Genomic DNA, 14,390 nt, shown 5'->3' on the forward strand with positions numbered 1-14,390 from the left:
TCCGAAAGTTTGAGACGAAACAGATGGGAGTTCCAATTAATTTTATGCTGCGATGCATAAAAGAGCGTTTTGTCAGAAAAGTAAGTAGACTGAGTGTTCATTTTTACGGCGAGCTTAATGACGCATATTTCCAAACTGGTGTCATTCTGGAAATTCATTTCAAGTGGATACGCCTGACAAACTCACCGGCTACAATTTGCAAACTGCGATATGTGTCATATATTAATTTATTAGAAAGTTCATTAGCGAATTCTTTATTAATTCATTGAATATGTTTTTCTATCTTGCACGCAAGTAATGTCCGCCTCTCTTAAAAACCCAGGTCAGGAATTAGAAATATGTTATCTGCAGCAGACCATCTATAAAAATTCCATAAAACTTAGAAATTATCTCCTCGTATACCGAGGTCCTACTTCAGGAGAGGCGCCAACATTTCGCATTGCCCCCTTCACCGCCTCTGCCTTCAAACGATATACAAAATACAGATTAATTCATTGATATACGTAGTATTTGCGATATATTTTCAGCGCGGTTCCATCACGTTTACTTCAGCCACGCGATTTCCACGAAGAACACACTGCCGAAGTATGTGAAGTTGGCGGTGGCGCTTGTTTGTTGTCGAAAACAGCAAGAATGAATGTAAACGTCTGGGATATTCTTCACTTGTGGAAGTGGATCTTTTTAGCAGTGGCATATCTCGCTATCAGTATTCGAAAAAAAGTGCAAAATATTTGTTAGGAAATTAGGTCGTTAAATAATTATATAGACGTGAGAAAACTGTAGCGATCCACAACTAAACTAAACAACGGAAGTTATGATCACGCTTTATCTCGGAGAAATTGTTGAAATACTTTTTTTATGTGAGCACCGCCTGTAGTTACAATTTCGTGGTACGCCCTTCTACCCTGATTACACCAGGCACATCGCGAAACTTGAAATAGACGCAGTGACACGGCGTCACAAACCTGTGGGATTATAGGCGGACGCAGCCTAAGAAATGTTGAAATTGAGGTTCTAAGAGTAAGTATGAAATGTAAAAAAGTCATTCATAAAAATGTAGCATGAGGCTATATTTACCGATGCGGGTTTCCGAGCATACGGTTTACCCAAGCATACGGTTTACCCAATCCTCACAGGTTTCTGAGAAATCCGTGTGGGTTTCCTTTGTAGTTTCGTGCTGACTTCGGACGTATGACAATTGACCGTTTCGTGACCCTGCTTCCACCTTGGGGGATTCTGCAGAAATTATTTGAAGTAAGAGTAACTAGTGTCAACAAGAAACCACTCTTCAGGATTTCGTCAAATTCCTTTGTTACAGCGCACTATACAGTGAACGGTTATGTTGCTTTCGTGGTCTCTATACGACGACAGGACAGTTGCAGCGACACAGACCAGTCGCGACATCGGCGGTGCCACTGCGCGTCCCCGACCGTGCCGGCCCCGAACCTGACCCCAATTCGTGCGCGCATGGGCAGCGAGGAGGAGCCAAAGCCAAGAGGCGCCGCGCCGGTCGCAGACGAGACCGACCGCGTCACGCCGATCGGCCGCGACCGTCGCGTGAAGGCGCGCAGCGGAGTATACACCGGGCACGAGCGATACTTCCGGGCCGAGCAACGTGCGCGTTGCAATCCGTGACCACGGCCGCATTGCACGCCCCTCGCTGCTGAAGCTATCCACGGAGACAGCCACACCATCACACACAGCCTGGCGGCCGGTGGAAGCACAATGGTAGGGACGGGAGGCGCACTGGCCCTTACAACTTCTATCGCTTATCGCGAGGCAAAGAATGAATGAATTTATTTATTTATTTATTTATTTATTTATTTATTTATTTATTTATTTGCTTGTTTATTTCCGTACAGCCTACAGGAAAATTTATGGCATGCTTGATGATGATGATGAATGATGATGATGTTGTTTACAGTTCTCCCCCTTTAAACGCGCCGGGGACACATAGTCACCTAGCCTGCTTTATTTAATCAGTATTTACTACATATATCTCTATATAACCTTTCGTCTATCTGATCTCGATCACAACTTTCGTATTTAGATGATCTATCACTATACTGTACTAGTACCTACGCATGTAATGACTCCGGTTCTTTCAATCTCTTTCCTGTATATTGTTCCCTCAATAATGTAATCGTATTTTACTTATCTTGAACTCTGATCAGCTAATCCTCCCATTTTTCAATCCCAACGTTTATGTAAGGTGGACACTACCAACGGGTCTCGCTGGGTGAATTGCTTTGCATTATGCTACAATGTGACCAGTCGTTTCCGGGGGGGGGGGGGGGGGGGTCTGTTTTTTTTCTTCGCCTCATCCTTTGGAGTATATTTGCTCCAATTGCTCTTGCTCTACTTTGCTTAATTAGAAGATTAGTCAAGAATAATTAACCAACCAACTTCTGAAGCAACCAAGCTAGGAAAATAATTCCAATTAGAAAGTTGTAGAGCGGTTTGCAAAACATTCGAATAAACAGTTTCTTTCTTTCTATCTATTAATTATTAGTGTTTTTCAGCTTACTGCGGATGCCCGCGAAATACAAAAAAAAAAGCACAACGTGACATGCCCGCTTGCGCGTTGTCATTGCGCTCCTCACAAGCATTCTGCGCGCAAACAGCCATTAATGTGCTGCCGCTTAAAAAGCGACAGGCCTACTCCAGTCATCGATTTATTCGGCCTTACTCTGCGATAGTTAGCTTCCTGGTTTGCTTAGACGGTGGTAGCTTAGAAGGCGTTGGTTTCACGTTCAAACCCCCGAACCGGGTGGAAATTCTACTCAGCTGTGAAGCTTTCTTTCTCAGAAATATGTACTGTTTGTTTGTTTGTTTAACTGTTTTTCTTTAGCTTCGTGGCGCAATAAAGTGGACAGCAATTTTTCTCTTTCAATGAACTTTGCTCTACTTTACGGGCTTCCTAGAAGTGATTTGCTATCCTTGTATTAAGTGAAGAAAAATGGAGAGGTAGGCCTCTTTAGGGCCGACTATCCGAGCCCTAAGCAGTAGTCAGGAAAGAAAGAAAAGAAGACACTGTAGAAGCTTGGGCAAGTTGGCGTAACATTCTTTTTCAACAGCGCTCAGGGCAGGGACAAGACGAGTGCACATACACAGCGCTGTGTATTTGCACTCGTCTCGTCCCTGACCTTTGCGCTGTTGAGGATGGAAGCAAAGAAGCTTAGAACAAGGTGAAAATAAGGTACATTAAGTAAAAGATAATAACACAGACACTGCACACACTATAACACCAAACCAGAAGCCCATAAGTCGTGTCACCATGGGCGTGAGCACCGAAAAGTATGGCCTAGTTATTGGTAGCAGTAATAATAGTATTAGTAGTAATAGTAGTAGTAGTGATAGTAGTAGTAGTGATAGTAATAATAGTAATAGTAGTAGTAGTGATAGTAATAATAGTAATAGTAGTAATAGTAGTAACAGTAGTAGTAGTAACAGTAGCAGTAGTAGTAGTAGTAGTAGTAGTAGTAGTAGTAGTAGTAGTAGTAGTAGTAGTAGCAGTAGTAGTAGTAGTAGTTGTTGTTGTTGTTGTTGTTGTTGTTGTTGTTGTTGTTGTTGTTGTTGTTGTTGTTGTTGTTGTTGTTGTTGTTGTTGTTTGCACAGCGTTTACAAATACGGAATTAAGCCTGAAAACAGCGCGGTGGAGTGGAAGAAAGGAATGGAAGGGATCAAATGAGAATCGGATACCACCGCTTCAAGCCACCTCAGGCGAGAGAGAGCGGTAGGACAGATGTAGAATCACAGAAGCCGTAAAGCCGCATTGTCATGACGACGCACCGACACAGCCCCTACCACAGCCGCGCTGGAACGGCCGCGCGCGTACGTGCTTTGTTATGCGACATACACTTGGCAGTAAAATATATGTGCGGAAAAGAGCGCTTAGCGGAATTCCTTCGGAGGCACGCCAGCAAAATGCGGTCCACGGGCGCCACCGCTGAGACAGCTTAATTAAGAGCCGCTTTCGCTCTGCGAGTGAAACAGGCACTGGCCGTGAGCAGTACTGCGCTAGAATTTCTCTGAACACGGTGCAAAGCTAGGCGCTGCTTATTCGTCAAGCTGGCATACGTACGTGCCGTATGCAACCGTTGTAATTATACATGACGCAAGTAGCATGCCAGCGAGGAAATGCATGCGAGTAACTATGTAGCACATCAATTCTTGTGGCATGCCAGAAGGCGTCGCGTTGTCTTTTATAGGTCACTTCTTGCGTGCCGATCAAAACACATCATCGTATCATTGAATCCAAACCGAGAAAGGAATTTTTCTATTACTTTATTTGCTTGATACTGAGAAATGCTCACGATGACTGATTGAATGAAGAAGCTTTAAATGATGGAGTAGGTTTTACGTAGATTAATTAGCGCTTAAAGTGCTGAGAAAAGGGGCTGACAGGTGACGGGTACGGCCGCTTGCCCGCTGCTGAGCCGCCTGGTTAAGTATGTTAGTACACTTATATCAGAGATTTAGCCACCGCTACATTAAGGGGACTAAATATCTTCAGTTTATTGTCGTCTAAACAACAAAGGAAGGAGAGCTGTCTCGTTCCACCATTGCAGCTCTTACATTTTGCCCGAGTTTATTTTACTCGGTCTTTGGCTGCTTGGCATGTGAGGCTCCAGTGAATCTGTGCGCGGCGTGGCGCAGAGGCGCCGGGGGAGAAACGCGGGCTGCGCGCGAACGCCACCGCACTTCGTTAGGCCTGGCGCGTTCCGTAGAGAGAGAGGGCCAGGGGAGAGACGTGGCGCTGGAGGTTAGCGAGCGTGCCTGCGACGCCGCAGCAGATTGGGGTGCCAGAGGCTGCACCATGCCTGCGTGGATCGACCGTGGCCGTCACGCCTCGGAAGACCCCGCAACGAAGACAGCACGAGGGCGCGTGGAAGACGCGGGACACTGAAGGAGCTTGCGGGCCCGACGCTCGTGGCGGCGCCCATTGTCGCGTTCGCGCCTCGCGGCGACATAGCCGCGCGGGCGACGAGCAACCCCGGGGCTTCAAACACCCCCTCACGCACACTGTGGCAGAAGCAGTTTGGGGAAGGAACGCAGTCGCTGCCTTAAAGGTGTATAGTCACAATTTGTCATGTATTTTGCAACGTCGTGCGCAGAGCCGGCGCACTTAGTAATACGTGCAGGGTGGGTACCACAAACACCAAACACCTGCTGCCCAAGAGCCGAGCAAAGAAACGCAATAACAGAGCAGTCGTTCGGGTGTATAACGTCTTTCGAGAGGCCAGGGCGGACCAGAATCGCATCTATGAGTGCGTACGCTAGTCCAAACAAACGCCCTTAGAGGGGATCCTTTTCGATTAGAAAAAGTTTAAGAACTAAGCATTGTCCGGAAAGTTAGAAAAACTTTGCCGTCATGATATGTATAGCCCGGAATTGAGTATTCCTTCCCAAAGTTGATCTCGCGAACACACCGGCGCACTCGTAATATTCAAACAGTATGTCAAAGATGTGCACCAAACTTGTTATCCGTATAAGTATATCTGACTGGTGTACCTTCTGTGCCAAAAACGCAGTGGCCACGGCTGCAGTCGGCTCAATGAACCAGCTGCTGTGCTTTTAACCTGTGGTCATCGGCTTGTGCTGGTGGCGAGAAAGAAGCCTAGTGCTTCTGCATAAGGCTCCCGCCTTGTGCGTCAGCGTAACACTAACGCTGACGTCCATGCAAAAACCGTGGTCCTTAGATTTTTGCACCAGATTCCAGTTTAGACATGCTACTTGTTATCGCAACTTGGCATCGTCCCTGGCCTGACTACCTTTGGTTATTTAGAGGTTACAAGCACTAAAAGTTTAGCACGTTGGTAGAAATTCGGGAGTGCAAACACGAGCACAAAAATGGCTGTGGCTTAGGTAAGGTTAAGCCCAGGATGCGAAGCATACTAGCCTTTATTTTAGTTGTTGAACCACTGTTTAGCCTGGTGAACTGCTGTTGCTTGGCTATATTTGGTTCGGCTAGACGAAGAAACAACTCATGCATTACTTCTTCGCCTTCAAGAGTGGAACGCGACAGCGTTCCCGTCGACCCGCCAAGGGGTGTAAGACAATGGGCTACAGGGCAGCGACTACGCGTCCCGCATTGGACGCGGTGAGCGTCGAGCAAAGCAGCGTTCGGCGCGGCAACGAAATGTGCGCCTGAGCAAGAGACGCACGCCTTAGAAACAGCGCGTTTCTAAGGCAACACCGCATTCACTAGAGGCGCTTTTGTACCGCTTTGAAGCGTTGTACTCGTGGCTCAGTGGTAGCGTCTCCGTCCCACACTCCGGAGACCCTGGTTCGATTCCCACCCAGCCCGTCTTGCAAGAGTTGAGCCAAAGCCACTTCTCCTCTGTCGTGACATCACGGTGTCACGTGATTTCATGGTCACCGCCGCGCCTGAGGAGCTGGGTTGAGCCCTCGTAATAAAAATAATAAAATAAAAATAATAAAAAGGAACAAGACGCTCGAGGACTAAAGACGGGTGTTAAGAACAAGATATCGCACTGAATATATATATATATATATATATATATATATATATATATAGATACACAATGTCACTACAACTTGCTTTCATTGTTTGTAGTTGTTGGCGCTTGTATATTACGTGTCATAAACATTTGTATTCTGTGTTGAAACTCTCTCTCGACTCTCGTATTCTGTGCGTGTATTATTTTAACTCCATAATTCCTAATCTGATCAAATGGTCATCCCAGTCTACATCGCGGCCGCTTGTCTAACTTTCTTTGTGACTTACAGAAGACATCGCAGCTGCAGGTGACGATGGGGCTACTTCGGTTTTTGAAAGAGGCGGGCTTGGACAAGCGGCTATGACAGTGACGTCACGTACCACGCAAGAGTGATGGACTGTAACTGACGATGTGTGTGCTGTGCTATGTGATCTCTCTCTCTCCTCCCCATCTTTCATCCCCCCATACCGCTCCCATGTGTAGGGTAGCAAACCGGTAGAGCTAAACTGGTTAACCTCCCTGCCTTTCCTTCTCCACGTTTTTTTTTTTCATTTTCTTCTTTGTGACTTTGTTTACAAACTCATTATTGTGCGACTAGCCTTTGCCTTTTATGTTTGTATGTTCGTGGATGTACAGGACTGTGTGCTGTGGATTTCTGACCCTGTGACGTTGTTTCTTTTCATTTTCCTACCACATATTTTTATATTGTTATTTCTGTTACAAGAAAAGGAGCAGCTGTCACCATTATAGGGTGACTACTTCTCTTTCATTTATCTTCGTTTCAATACGAAAAGGATGTGGTTCGGGAAGCAGGCCTAATTGTGAGAGCCAGAGATGCCTCCGAGGGCAGCAAGAAAGCAATGGCAACAATCACAGCACACACATATTCAAGCATAAAAAAAATTCACCGCCATTGCACCCTGTGAAAGTGCATGCAGAGTGAAGCTGGTGCGGACGTTAGACAAGTACTGCCACCAAACTGACGTTAAACAACGTTACATCACATGCGACGTACGTCACACACGCACGAACGTGTGTGAAAGTGTAGCATACATTCTCATTTTATGCGAAGCATATTACGAGGGCTCAACCCAGCTCCTCAGGCGCGGCGGTGACCATGAAATCACGTGACACCGTGACGTCACGACAGAGGAGAAGTGGCTTTGGCTCAACTCTTGCAAGACGGGCTGGGTGGGAATCGAACCAGGGTCTCCGGAGTGTGGGACGGAGACGCTACCACTGAGCCACGAGTACAACGCTTCAAAGCGGTACAAAAGCGCCTCTAGTGAATGCGGTGTTGCCTTAGAAACGCGCTGTTTCTAAGGCGTGCGTCTCTTGCTCAGGCGCACATTTCGTTGCCGCGCCGAACGCTGCTTTGCTCGACGCTCACCGCGTCCAATGCGGGGCGCGTAGTCGCTGCCCTGTAGCCCATTGTCTTACACCCCTTGGCGGGTCGACGGGAACGCTGTCGCGTTCCACTCTTGAAGGCGAAGAAGTAATGCATGAGTTGTTTCTTCGTCTAGCCGAACCAAATATAGCCAAGCAACAGCAGTTCACCAGGCTAAACAGTGGTTCAACAACTAAAATAAAGGCTAGTATGCTTCGCATCCTGGGCTTAACCTTACCTAAGCCACAGCCATTTTTCTAGACCACCCACCAAGCGCAATTGCCTTATATTGAACAACTTTAATGTTCAGAAGTTGTTTGCATGAGAAAAAATTTGGGGGACGCTTAAGCTTTGCCTTTAAGAGTGGAACGCGATAGCATTAAAAAACCCCTGACTGCTTTTCATACTTCCCGGCAGCTGCAGCTTATGTAACCATAATGTTTACCGGAAAACGTTGGCGGCGAACGCTATGCACGAAGACAAGCTTTCTGTTAGAAACGCGGCCTCTTGCGTTGATATCCTGTTATTGTTTCGCCCTTTTAATATTTCAGTCTGAGAAGAGATAACATAAAAGATATGCGCTGTCGATGGCCTTTTTTCTTTCTCCAATACATTTGTTTATGGGCTGCCTTTCTGAATACTCCGATGAATAATCTTGTAAAGAATGAAAGACAAGGTATGAGCAGCTTAAGTGGTAGAAGAGTGGTTGGGTGTACGTGGTTCAGAATTGGTTCGAAAACGCGGGACGGCGGACGCCGATGCCGGACACCGACACCGGATTTTCTGCGACACTGGGCCCTCAACGCTATCGCGTTAAAATGCGTAAAGTACCACTTACACATAAGCTGGAGACATGATAGCTTCGGATTGTTATTCGAATATACGAGAAAACATAACACTATTACGCGGAAACTGAACGACAAAGCCATTTTCCAACTGCCGTTTGAGGTGTGCCTGAGTGGCCGCACCCGCTAGGCGGCGGTACCTTTAGCGCAGCATACATGCTCATTGTTGTAGGCTTTGCGCCTAGCGCAAGTGCATTATTGAACGAATTTCATTTCTCAAAGTCATATGCGTCAGAAAATTTGTAAAGTACAACTTACACACAACCTGCAGACATGATAGCATTGGACTGTAATTCGCATACACGAGAAAACATAATTCTGTTGCGCGGAAACTCAAGACACAGGCCCCTTTTATAGCTGCCGTTTTTGGGGTGATAATACCACGAAAAACATCCCGATCAACAAGAGGCCAGCAGCTTCGCTGTAAATGTGCAAATACACGGACAAATGGCATGGGGACAAGCCAGACATATATCTAAGCGTTCCTACAAAGCACTTAACAGACTAACGCATCGCGCTCACAGTTTGGCTGATGTCCCATGAAGCTGGAATGGTGCATCGCTCGATGTTTTGCACGAGAGGAGACGGCATGCAGGCTTTCGCAGACTTTTGTTCGTCGGCTGGTTGACGAGAGCGGGACATTTGCCGTTTAGAGGTCTTCTCGGGCGTTGGCGCTCGACCGGGTCCCTCCGACAGCTGTTGGCCTCCCGAACGTCGACGTCCGACCCAAGCCCATATGTCTTCCTTGCTCTGCTTCTCAGCTCCATCTGCCTCTCCCGACGTTGATCCTTTCTTTTCTTTTTTCTTCACCGCCCATGCGACACCGGCCACTTCGTGGTCCAGTTTATGGCGTCAATTCAGCGTGCGGGCTAGCTATCGCATCAAAACGGGAACAAAAAGGACCGGAAGAAAAAGGGCGGGAGGTGATGTCAAATGCTCCTGCATGTTGATAATCAACAGTGCGCGAGCAAGCGAAGCATTGGGCTGAAGCCAAAGTTCCTACAAGGGATTCGTCTTGTCTTCGTCAGGGACGACGTAGACGAGTATCAGACAAATGTGGCAAGTATCAGAAGATGTCATAGTGACAAGTTAGTCATCGCCGATGATGGAAATAACGAATACAAGTGCCCTTTTCGAACCGTTGGCTTCATCCTGAGGCCTCTCTTGCTTGACTACTGTTGATGGCTTCAACATTCCGTCTTCCTCTAACACCTTTGTCTTGCGCTGGTGTTACTGAGCCGACAGGGACCAAGGTGTCCGGAAAAACCATGCAATGGCCTATATGCACTTCACACATTACCCTAAGAAAACCGTGTTACCAGTAGTGGTTAAAGTCTCTTCTGCTGAGTATTACAATTCTCCTTATCATAACGCAGTGACGAGTAAGGTTTGTGCACTTGCTGTCTGTATTCTTACATTTTATTTTTTCAGAAGTCAGTGTTATGAAGGATTAAACAATCAATAATGCCTCTGTTAGGTCCCACATAACGGCAATACCGATATCCCTCCCTGAAGAAAGAAAGAGTAGAGAGACCCTAAATCGCGAATAGTTGAAAAATGAAAGAACTGCGCATTCAGTGAAGAAGCGTGGCTGCTTTAGACAGGCGATCATTCAACAAGGTCGCAAGGAGGAGGTGGAGGAGGAAATGAAGAGAGAAGAGAGGGATGTTAACCAGAAATGCGTCTGGTATAGCTACCCTACTCTGGGAGACGAGAAGGAGGAAATATTAAGACAAGATAGAGAGAAGGAAGGAAGGGAGGGAAGAGAAGCCACAGTGAGCTCGTGCACGCTCGCGGAGAGCCTGAGCGAGTCAAAGACGTTCATATAGGCCAGTCGCCCTCAAGAAAGACAAAAGTGCCTTCATAGCTTTGTGGGCCGACGAGCGATGGGGACGGTCTCAAGCAGCACCTGCGCACCTGCGCATGCAGACAACGGCCCATCGTCCAGTCGTCGCAATGCGATAGATAATGTTTGTCTTTCCGACTGAAACCGATAACAATGGCACAATAATTGTTCCATGTTTCCTTCTACGTCACAGACGTCGAATGCAGCACTGTCGGCCATTTCAATCAAAGTAGTGCGTGCCCTCGTGAAAGCCGCTCCCAACCACAGCCGGTATAGAAGCGATGCCTCACGTCAGTGAAGCTCGGGTGGCACTTGCCTCTTTACCACTCTTATTGCACACATGAGTAGCGGGAGTCCGGACGTTGTCTCATGAGGAAACGTTTTTTTGCGTAATACTATGGAAGCGTTCAAGCTATATCATCAGTATTCGCAATTGAGAATGCTGATGATATAGCTTTATTAAAAGAAGGATGGCTAATCGGCCTATTAAAGGTAATGGAGTGGAATAATGGGAAGGTGAGGACAGGGCGAGCTAACGAGGAACGCTTCCCCACGTGGTTACACCATGCAGAGAATGCCAGCTTCCGCACCAAAGACGAATAGCGCTCGGAGGACCATGTTGGCCTCCGCAGCAGAACGGATCCACTCCTCGAGGCTGGCCGCTCGCCACCGGTGCGTACGTGAATAAAGGTTCAAGGGGCCGCATTCATTTCTGCGCCAATCAGGTATTGCCAAGACATTTTGTTATTATAAATCACCATCATCCGTCCGTCCGTTCATCCGTCTATTCGTTCGCTCTTTCTTTCTTCCCTTCTTTCTTTCTTTCCTTCTTTCCTTTTTTCCTTCTTTCCTTCCTTCCTTCATTCCTTCCTTCTTTCTTTCTTTCTTTCTTTCTTTCTTTCTTTCTTTCTTTCTTTCTTTCCTTCCTTCCTTCCTTCTTTCCTTCTTTCCTTCCTTCTTTCCTTCTTTCCTTCCTTCCTTCCTTCCTTCCTTCTTTCTTTCTTCTTTCCTTCCTTTCTTCTTTCCTTCCTTTCTTCTTTCCTTCCTTCCTTCCTTCCGTTCGTTAGTTCGTGCGTTCGTTCGTTCTTGCGTTCGTGCGTTCGTTCGTTCGTTCGTTCGTTCGTTCGTTCGTTCGTTCGTTCGTTCGTTCGTTCGTTCGTTCGTTCGTTCGTTCGTTCGTTCGTTCGTTCGTTCGTTCGTTCGTTCGTTCGTTCGTTCGTTCGTTCGTTCGTTCGTTCGTTCGTTCGTTCGTTCGTTCGTTCGTAAATCTGGAACCAGACCTACTCAGCGCCCCACTCAGCCAGACTTCAATACTGTGCGGTTGCAGAAAAGGAATGCCAACTAGCCAAGGCGCTAAAACACGTGAACACTCAGAAGCGACTGTCAATAATTTTTCCAGTTCCCTGGCTACCTTCTGGAGTTTGAATCGAAGTTTCAGTAAAAATAAATATGCCAGAAAGAAGGAAAGCGCACTCCATCATACTTTATGGAAAGGAAACACGCATCCACATTTACTCCCTAATGGGCCTGTCTGGAAATTCAAACTGGAAATCACAGTTCCCGCCGGGATCCGCACAGACCGAGCTCCCTGATTTCACGTCCCCCTTCGGTAGCCCGGTGGATAGCGAAATACCCCCGAGAAAGTTCTTGCTTTATACTGAAAGACCGAACCACTCAACATGCTCCTGTTACCCCCGATAGAAGCGTGCCCCGTAAATGTTTAAGAAAGCTGCCGGTTAACTGCCGAGGAGCCGTGTGGAGGTTCGGCGTGGAAGGCAAATTCAATTAGGGCGGAGAGAGTGCGTCAACGTGTAGGCACTTGTCAAATTCGCTTCGTGCTGACGTCGCTTCCACTTTCACTGCTTTCAATCTTGGCTTGGCACACCGCCTATCGGAGCTCGTAGAGCGTTCAGAGAAAAATGTAGTAGGCTAGAAAAGATACCACTAAGGCCAAGTGAAAGGAGGAGCTAATCTTCGTGACAGCCTTCACGGGATTCATTCTAGTCTACTGCCGCCGGAAAGTGAATGCAAACGGAAGTCACAAGTATCCGCATCAAAAAGCCAGAAACAAAAAAAATAAAGCGTACCTGAACGTGTCTGTTGTGGTCTGTATATAAAGCGAACAGTGGCGGACAGCAAAATATTCGGCTGACAGATGTGCCATTGAATTTCTCTCTCTCTTTTTCTCTCTCTCTCACGATATTATCGCGAGCTTTTGCTGTTTGACTAAGATATATTTTATGAAGTATATACTTTCACTCCCCTTCTCTCTTCGCCAGTGCAGAGTAGCAGACTAGAGCGACCTCTCTGTCTTTCCTACCAATAATTTCTGTTCTCTTCTTCTCTTATGAAGTATATGAGCAAGTTTCGATGTCAATCATACAAAAATGTGATGTGGTAATTGTATAGCAAATAAGTAGACTGTGCCTCCATTGCTGGTACTGTTGATGACACTCCTCTGTGCTATTGACTTGCGTTATCGTGAGTCGTCCTTGTAGTTATATTCATCTCGCTTTTTCGTTTTTTTTTTCTTTCCCGAGTACTGTATTTTGGATAACCGGCGATAAAGAGGCCTACATTTCCATTTTTCTTCATTATTAGATAACCAAATAAACTAATTCCCTATGACAACTTCAAGAGAGAGAGGGGGGGGGGGTACTTTAATGAGTTCTGGACAGTTTCGTCCTACGGCACGTCTAGCATGCAAATCTAGATCAATATGAGCGAGTCACCGCGTCTATTATTAGCTCTTAGTCTGGGACAGCCGACGAGAAAGTTACTTACCTCACAATTTCACCACCGTTTCTTAAACAGCGTTTCTGACGCGAAAAAAGTAAGTAATAAAGACAACATGACTGCGGACTGTCATACTAATAAACTGCACTTAAATATAGGAAAGTCTGCGGGATAGTTGCGTACCTTACAATTTCATCAGCTTTTTTAAAGCTGCAAATAGCTCAGACGCGAAAAAAGCAAGCAATAAAGAAAACATGAATGTGGATTATGGACACTAATAAACTGAAATTAAGTATAAGAATCCCGCGATTGGACCAAGACTATGGAAGCTGCGTTAATGACGAGACAGGGGACGGGGACGCCACGTGACCGCAAGATCTCCCGGAAGGACAAGACTTGTCCATTAGCCCGTTCATTTTTCTGCCCGGCGTCTTCCCCTGAGTCCTCTTGTATATAGCAGCTGCTGCTGAGTGGCCGTGTCAGGTGATTGCAAGTAGCGAATGTACTTTCCTCAGCAACCAACAGTATAACAGCGGACGCTCGAGTCCATTTTCTGTCTGTAAAATCATTTCTCGATGCGTCGCGTAATGAGGTTTTTCAATGCATGAAGAAAAGCGATTTTATGTAACGCCACCATTTTATAGCTCCGCTTTTCATACGGCATGGTTCGAATACACGGAATCGGCAAAGATGGTAGTAACATTTAAGTAGTGTTCGAGAAACTTTCGAATAACGGGAATTCTAAATTTCTTTTTCTTCTCTTAAGGAAAGTAAGATATATCTCTGTGCGGGACAATGAAGCGGGGAAATATAACGTACACCACAGTTTGCCAAACAGTGCAAGAAATTTCTCAATGTAACGCAGTAGAAGGATAGCACTAGAAAATCTTTTTTTAAAAAAAAGAAACAAAGAAAGCGATAAAGCAAGCATGAATCAGGAAAATCAAGAAAATATGCTGGACACCTGTCCTTATCGGTCCTCCTCCGCGCTCATCGACCATGATCAGGTTTTCTTGTGGCTCCAGGTAGCCAGGGAAGAGATAGCCCAACTCACCTGCAAAACCAAAGAAGAAAAAGACGGGAAATGATTAATTCAACGCACAATCATATAA

At 46.3% G+C, this 14,390-nt stretch overlaps 1 protein-coding gene across 3 annotated transcripts in view; it reads right to left on the bottom strand.

The window, feature by feature from the left end:
- qsm (Zona pelucida superfamily protein qsm) overlaps positions 1-14,390 on the bottom strand; it is a 255,533-nt gene that overhangs the window by 108,327 nt on the left and 132,816 nt on the right. For 2 of the 3 annotated variants that reach the window (XM_065434198.2, XM_065434196.2), the window contains exon 2: positions 14,243-14,332. The exons of the other annotated variant lie outside the window; for it this stretch is intronic. In XM_065434198.2, coding sequence (XP_065290270.1) covers positions 14,243-14,332 — 90 coding nt within the window. The remainder of the gene's footprint in view (positions 1-14,242; positions 14,333-14,390) is intronic. 3 annotated transcript variants of the gene reach the window in all.

The sequence above is a fragment of the Dermacentor albipictus genome, chromosome 4, assembly GCF_038994185.2.
Source record: "Dermacentor albipictus isolate Rhodes 1998 colony chromosome 4, USDA_Dalb.pri_finalv2, whole genome shotgun sequence".
NCBI lineage: Eukaryota > Metazoa > Arthropoda > Arachnida > Ixodida > Ixodidae > Dermacentor > Dermacentor albipictus.